Source organism: Sinocyclocheilus rhinocerous, unplaced genomic scaffold (genome assembly GCF_001515625.1).
Source record: "Sinocyclocheilus rhinocerous isolate Xijiao unplaced genomic scaffold, SAMN03320098_v1.1 scaffold11, whole genome shotgun sequence".
In the NCBI taxonomy this organism is placed as follows: domain Eukaryota; kingdom Metazoa; phylum Chordata; class Actinopteri; order Cypriniformes; family Cyprinidae; genus Sinocyclocheilus; species Sinocyclocheilus rhinocerous.
This window is the reverse complement of record NW_015625587.1, coordinates 1,531,571-1,539,640: the sequence shown is the minus strand read 5'-3', so window position 1 is coordinate 1,539,640 and position 8,070 is coordinate 1,531,571. Positions and strand designations below refer to the sequence as shown.

General features: G+C 38.9%; 1 protein-coding gene across 1 annotated transcript in view; it reads left to right on the top strand.

The window, feature by feature from the left end:
- Nucleotides 1-8,070, top strand: part of LOC107755679 (calpain-7-like) — a 16,795-nt gene that overhangs the window by 1,872 nt on the left and 6,853 nt on the right. The window contains exons 3-10 of the mRNA XM_016572569.1: nt 1,029-1,186; nt 1,762-1,829; nt 2,067-2,273; nt 5,712-5,798; nt 6,570-6,696; nt 6,882-6,967; nt 7,223-7,316; nt 7,434-7,580. Coding sequence (XP_016428055.1) covers nt 1,029-1,186; nt 1,762-1,829; nt 2,067-2,273; nt 5,712-5,798; nt 6,570-6,696; nt 6,882-6,967; nt 7,223-7,316; nt 7,434-7,580 — 974 coding nt within the window. The remainder of the gene's footprint in view (nt 1-1,028; nt 1,187-1,761; nt 1,830-2,066; nt 2,274-5,711; nt 5,799-6,569; nt 6,697-6,881; nt 6,968-7,222; nt 7,317-7,433; nt 7,581-8,070) is intronic.

Below are 8,070 nucleotides of genomic sequence, written 5' to 3'. Positions count from 1 at the left end.
ACCCAAAAATGAAAATTAGCCTGTGTTTTACTCACCCTCAAAGCATCCTAGGTGTATGTGACTTTTTTCTTTCAGACGAATCCAATCGGAGTTATATTAAAAATTGTCCTGGCCCCTCCAAGCCTTTCAATGTGGGTAAGCGGGTGTTGGTTGTCAACAGTTCAGAAGGCGTGAAATAAAGTGCACGCATCCGTAATAAAACGTCCCTCACACGGCTCCGTATTTCCATATTTCAAACGTAATAAACACTTTTTTCTCACTTCCGCTGACTGTGGTACGCGGAAGACATGCAGGCGGATGACGTAGAATGTATGTGTTGCATGCATCTCTGAGAAATGCAGGAGCAAAGGAAACAAAGTTTCCTTAATTTAGCAAAGGAAAACCAGTCTCCTCTTGGCTCATTTCGAAATCCTCTGACATTTTTCTTTACAAATCCTCGGTTTGTGCTTCTAATTCATGAACGGCATTTTGTTTTGTTTTGTCTCCGCGTTCATCACTAATCACGCAACGTCGACGTCTTACGTCATCCGCCTGCACAGCTTCCGCATATGACAGTCAGCGGTAGTGAGAAAAAAGTGTTTATTACGTTTGAAATATGGATATTTTTCTTTATCTTTAATGAAAATGTTTAAAAACAAGCAGCATTGTTATAATTACAATAGAAATACCAGAGAAAATATCTTAGCCAATATGGTGGGCCTTCAAATATTTGGACCATGGAGGGTCTTTGAGTCTAAAAGGTTGAGAACCACTTCTTTGAAAAAATAGTTCAAAAATTGGACATAACTAAGGCAGATATTAAGATTTTCAGTGAATAAGATCCTAAATATATTTCTTCGCTGCACACTAAGCGATCATATGACTAATAAAGCCATTAAGTTGAAGCCCAAGTAAATGTTTTTTTTTTCACATGGGTTTGGAACAACATGAGGTTGAATAAAAAAAGGCATTGATTTTTGTGTGAATTAATTTAAAAGGCCTTACTGTGTTAGGACCCCACAGTTTCCTGACTGAATCCCTGTGATTAGTTCAAGCACAGAGCACTGACCCTCTGAAGAGTAAGCATCAGCTGGATCTGGAGAGGGCGTACTTCCTGGTGACACAGGCTTTTGAAGAGGATGAGAAGGAAAACACAGATGAGGCCATTGAGCTCTATACACAGGCTGTGGAGTTGTGTATTCAAGCGGTGAGTCATCACATAAGGGGAAATGCTTTGAGTTTTAAAATACTCTTTTGTCAATAAAGGGTCAGTAAGATTTTTTTTTAATTCTTTATAAAAGAATTCTAAAATAATGTATCATGGTTCCCACCAAAATATTAAGAACTAACAATTAATAACTTTTCAGCTTTGCCATCACAGGAATACATTAATTACATGTTCAAATATATTAAAATAGAAGCCAGTTATTTTAAATTGTTATAATTTTTTCAACATATTGCTGTTTTTACTGTATTTTTGATCAAATAAATGCAGCCTTGGTGAGCATAAGAGACTTCTTTCAAAAACATTTAAAAAATCATACTAACCCCAAACTTTTGAACAGTAGTGTATATAAAGAACTATATAATTTCATTATAACTACACATGTGGACTCGGATACTAGCAGCAGTTCTGAAGTAATGTCAGTCTTTGGAACAGGTGGTGGTGTTAAGTTGGTTGTTCTGGTTTCATATCTCTCACTGGCGGTTATATGGGCTCCTCTGTAACTAGAAACTGAGCCAAGCCCTGTAATCTTTGACCACTTTCTCTCTCCCACACAGTCCAATGAGACATCAGATCAAGCACTACAGGGGAAACTGAAGCAGCTTGCTCGGCAGGCTCTGGACAGGTGCTTCACTGTTTACTCTAATACTAAAATACTAATACTCCAGTGTATTATGAATATTATGGGTGAAATACCACAAAATCAACAGCAGTATCGACAGCAGTTGTGGCATATTGACGATTACCATAGAATATTATTAAACTCAATACTAACACACATTTCAAAATAGAACAATGCACAATCAGTACAATGCACATTTTACCTGTTATCCTTTGTTTTCATCTCCTTTTCTTTTTTCAGGGCAGAGGGACTGAAAGACTCTCTTAGTAAACAAGCGAATCAGGACAAGCCCGTCTTCTCAGCATCCAAAGGCCCTGCTCAGGTGAGGCAGTTCTTTCCACTAGGCCCAGACTTCTCCCTTCATGACAAACCACAGCCGGTCCGAGCAGTGCAGTCCAGCGAGCCGCAGGGTCAACGTTACACAGCGGAGGAGATCGAGGTGCTCAGGTAGGCTCAGAGCAAGGATGATGTCTGATATTTAATAATTTTTTCTCAGTTCCTCTGTCTGCATTTCGATCACTGTTAATCTCACACTCACTACAGTTATTCTTACAAAAGTGCTAATAATTTTATTATAGTATCAAATCTACCTTTTGTAAATCCCAAAATGAATATCTGTTCCCTTTCAGTCGGTCAAATCGACATTGTGTCGAAGTTCTGACACTAGAGGTCGCACTTGGGAGCCCAGATACCTCTGACATCATTGAGAAAGGCCAATGAAATTGGCAGCAAAATTTGCATAGCAGGCCACCCCCTGGATATTTGGGTATAAATAGGCCAGCGTGGCATTTGCTCACTCGTTCTGTTCTTCGGTGCCAAATGCAGCGTCTCTTTGTGAGAAGCGGCACATCGCTCACCTCTCGATCTCCTCATCGTTGGATCTATGACACAGGGAGCAGTCTCTCCCTTGCCCTCACACAGATAACTGTTGTGAGAGTACCACTGGGTGCTTCGACGGCGATCTTTGAGAGCAAATTTCCTCTAAAAGAGTAAATTCTCTGAAAGTGCTTCATGGGTGGAATTGTGTGTTTCATGCCTTTCCATCCATGTCCTTCTGGTTGCGGTTTCTACATCTCCTTCTGACCGGCATGATTGCTGTGTTCAATGCTTGGGCCGTGCCCGTGCTGAAGCAGCCCTCGTGGATGGTTCATGTCCTTTTTGTGAGGATATGGCCATAGGCGCGTTGCTGCTTCCCGTTCCACTCCTTCTACTTCTGGGTATGAGGCCGCAGCGATGTGCATAAGGGAAGAGCATGGGGAGTAGGGATATGCCGGTATCAAATTTTCATGTTGCGGTTAATTGCTAGTGCCTCTCGCTCGCGCTTGTTTACATCAGAGTGCGCACACGTCTTTCATGCAGCATACAGCGGTGTTGTGCATTTTGACCAGTTGATTGGAAAAGTATTCTTAAAATGCATTCAAAATTCGGAATAATTTGTAATATATAATTATTCACGGTATTTAGAAGTGCCCACGATAACAATATCGTGCATATTCATTACCGTGATATATCGCATTACCGAATACCTGCACAAGTCTAATGGGGAGGCGAGAGTGGTTTCGCCGGGTGAGTCCCCGTGGACTTCTAGTTCTTCTCACGCTTCGTGTCTTCTGGTCAAGCTTCCGGATGAGTTTGAGAGCTTGTCTCAGGATGAGTTCGATCTCTCATTCGGAGCTTGCAGTGAGGATAAGTTGTCAATTGCAGCATCGGAGGGCGGGATGGAACCATCCGAAGCTGACAACTCAACAACTTCAGGGCAGCCAAAAGCATCATGCTTGAGTAGACTCCTCCACCCTGCCCTGAACGCTCATGGCTGGATGATTGCTTTCTGGGTGCTGAGTGTGACACTAAGCCATGACCAGCCCCAGTTCCTTTCTTCCCGGAGGTGCACGAGAAGCTGACGAAATCGCGGAAAGCCCCCTTCTTGGCCAGGACACGATACACCGGCTCCTCCACCCTCACCATCCTCGATGGGGGTCCAGCGAGGGGGTTCATGGAGGTCCATCAGGTGGAGAGGGCGATTGCAGTGCACCTGTGCCCGCAAAACGCCGCCACTTGGCGGGGCTGCCCGAGACTCCCATCCAGGGCCTGTACGTTTTCTTCCTCCCTTGTGTCGAAGGCTTACAGGGCCTCTGGACAAGCTGCATCTGCCCTGCAATCCATGGCAATCCTGTAGGTCTACCAGGCCGAGGCATTGAAAAAGCTGCACGAGAGTGGCCCCAACCCAGAGGTTCTGCAGGAACTGCGCTCGCAACCGAGGGTCACGGTGCATGCTTTGGGGAGTGTGATGCCTTCCACGATTTCGTCAGCTAGGAGCAGAACCCGCTACGTCACCAACCTGTAGGGATGTAACGATGCACCGCGAGCCGGTTGAAAATCGATACAAATATGTGACGATTCAAATCGGTTGAGATATTAAACGAATCGTGATACAATTGTGGGTAGGAGTTAATATAAATGTATCTCTGAGGGCAACTGACTGTCTTTAGAAAAATGTAGATAATATTTTCTTTTCATCTTGACTCTATATAATGGATATTAAAGGGGTCCTATTATGCTTTTTCACTTTTTTAATTTTAGTCAGTGTGTAGTGTGTATGTTTGGGCATAAAAAAGATCTAGAAAGTTACAAATCTCAAAGTCCACTCCAAAGGGAGATATTTCGTTTTTAAAAAATCCCTTTCGTCTTTGTTTGGGCTTCCGAAAGCGGATGATGTCAGGAAACAGTGGTTGCAATTAATTTTTTTAACTCTGTCCATTATAACCCCAATTTGCTATTGTGTGCTGCGCATTTTACTGAGGACAGCTTCCACAACATGATGGAGGACGGTGCCTGCCGGATACGCCAAATCAAGACTTTGTAAAAGAGCATAATAGGACCCCTTTAAAGCAGCGTTCATCAATAGGGTCAAGCGCTGTGCTGCTTTGTTTACAGCGGTAACCAAGGAAATGCTGTATCGCTGCTGTTCCATAAGCACTACCTGCTGGCAGAGAGAGAATTTGCGCTCTCATTCAGCCCATCTGCTGTTTTTGTCTCGTTCAAATGTTTTATGTAGCATAATTTCACAAAGTTAAAGTCAGACCATTCTGTTTTTGCTTCAAATGTCAAAATTATACAATCTAATGTAGATTTAAAACTGCTCATGCAGCATGTACGCGGAATCTTTGTTTGGAACATGATTAAAATCCAGTGGTTGCCTCTTAACTGATTGGAAAGGGCACAGGCAAAGCATTAGTTTGTTTATATGAAGAGATGTCTTTTATTTGTGTTATTTAGGCCTATTTGATTTGGGGTTTGTTTTAAGTTTTCATATTTCAATTTCACAAAGAAATGTTCAGCATTTTGTCCAAGCAATAATAAAAGGACATCTTTTCATTTATAATTTTTCTCAAATCTCATTTTGTAAAAAAAAAAAAAAAAAAAATTAGTGAATTTTGAAAAAAAAAAAAAAAAAAAAATTAGTGAGAAAATCGAATCGTGAAATATCTAATGTTTGAACTTCGACACAACATCTCTATTCCCTCCATCAGTGAACGAGGCTTACTATACATAAGTTTTTTTTTTCATGCTGTCCATGTATAATGTTGTGATGCCTAAATTGACTTGTGGCATTTACAAGAATTCTTTTTAATTTTTAATTGTAGTTTTTATTTTATTTGTGCTAAATATTATATAATATTAATATGGGTTTTAACTTGTTCGTTATCAGCCATAACCCAAAAAAAATGGCTCATTTATATCAGCCACAAGTGTATTTTTTTTATTTACTTTTTTTCAGCATTATTTCGACATAATGCATATAGAAAAAAAAAAGTTTGGTGTCATTTTGAAAATATAATCTTGAAATTATATTCTTAATTTTTTTTGTGTGTGTGTGTTTTGTAGGAAGACCTCCAAGATAAATGGAATTGAATATGTTCCATTCATGAGAGTTGACCTGAGGGAACGTTTTGCTTTTCCTGTTCCATTCTCGTGAGTATTTTATGTACGAGTGTAATTTATACAAGTGCAGCTGTTTCATTGACATTCACTGGTATTTTTGTACCCTGCAAAAGCTGTATTTTGCTTTTACTCACACTACCTTTCAAAAGTTTGGGGCCAGTAAATTTTCTTTTATTTTTTTTTAAAGAAATTATTAGTTTTATTCAGCAAAGACAAAATAAATTGATCAAAAGTGACAGTAAAGACATTTATAATGTTCCAGATATTTCTATTTCAAATAAGTGCCTTTTTTAACTTTCTATTCATCAAAGTATCCTAGGAAGAAAGATGTATCACAGTGTCCACAAAAATAATCAGCAACACACCCTTTTTCAACATTGATAATAATAAACTGGTTTCTGAGCACCAAATCAACATATAAGAATATTCAGCTTTGCCATCACAGGAATAAATTACATTTTGAAATATGTTGAAATAGAATCCAGTTATTTTAAAGTGTAATAATATTTCACAATATTACTGTTTTTACTTTATTTCTGATCAAATAAATTCAGCCTTGGTGACCATAAGAGACTTCTTTGAAATACATTTTAAAAAAAACTTACCCATCCCAAACTTAATTTAATTAATTAATTAATTAATTAATAATTTAATTTAATAATTACTTTTGATAACAAACTTAAACTTAAATTGTTTTTGTTTTGTGTAACAAACTTTTGATCAGAAGTATATTTAAGAGCAGCAGACATATAACAATGTGAAATGCTGCATTGTCAAAAGATTTGTCACATTTTTACATAGGGACAAATGTGGTAAACTGGCTCTGTCGCCGAAGCAGAAAGCCATATTCTCACGCTGGGTTCGACCTGATGACATCTGCAATAACCCCACCATGATCTACACTGTGTCCAGCTTCAGCATCAAGCAGGTCACGCTTTATGCATCTCTAAGTTTGCTTCTCATTCAAACTTTAGCAGCAGGTTAACAGGAAACAACTTAACCAATAATAAATTTGACTATTATTTAAAGCAGTTTTGCCATTCAGAAAGCTCTGTTGTTTGTTCATGTGACTTTTAGCTCATGTAATGTTCTTTTGTTTGTTCATGTTTGCAGACGGTTGTGTCAGACTGTTCCTTCATTGCCTCGTTGGCCATCAGTGCAGCATATGAGAGACGCTACAACAAAAAGTTAATCACAAGGTACGGCCTCACTGTTTACACTAATAGTTTGACTCATGTGTAACCCTTGGATAATGAGGCTGCTTTTTGGATGCTTAATGAACTGAATCAAGCTTGAGAATGTCAAGTATCCTCAGGCTGGAATGTAAAAAATTCTTGAACAAGCACCTCTGTTTTGCTATAATTTAAATGAATAACAATTATATAACAAAAATTATAGTAGTCAATGGGAGGTTCCCACAATGATAAAATGTTTATTTGCGTATTTGTATGTAGCATCATCTACCCACAGAACAGGAAAGGACAGCCAGAGTATAACCCTTGTGGGAAGTACATGGTGAAACTGCACATTAACGGCGTGCCGAGAAAGGTGCTTAACCTCCTCCTCAAATAAACTGCAGTTTTTCTCTATTGTCGTCTTCATTGTTTGAAGATGAACAGGTTCAGAATTGTATTGTTATAGTTCAGGTGTGTTTTTCTCTGTCAGGTGATTATTGATGATTTTCTCCCGGTGGATCGCAATGGCGAGCTGCTTTGCTCCTACTCCAGTAATCGCAATGAACTTTGGGTGTCGCTCATTGAGAAGGCTTATATGAAGGTCATGGGAGGATACGATTTCCCAGGCTCCAATTCTGTGAGTGGAACTTCAGACTCAGATTCTGCTCTAAACAAAACATTTCTGTCACCAAAATTAATGTCACTTTTACAGAAAAATACGAAGGGATGCACAGATATTACAATACTGGCTGATTTTCATGTTATGGCTGATGATGAATGAATAAAATAATAATTTTTTATTTTAGATTCTTTGATGAATGTAACGTTCAAGAGAACAGTGTTTATTTGAAATAGAAATCTATTAAAGGGGTCCTATAATGCTTTTTCACCTTTTCAACTTTAGTTAGTCTGTAATGTTGCTATTTGAGCATAAAAAAGATCTGCAAAGTTACAAAGCTCAAAGTTAAATTCAAAAGGAGATATTTTATTTAACAGAAATGACTTTTCAAAAACTACAACGAACGACTCGTTTGGACTACCATACATATTTTCCGGGATTTGTGATATCACAAATATCGACGAATGGGACGAGACCTGGTTGAGCTGCACTAGAGAAGGCAACGAGT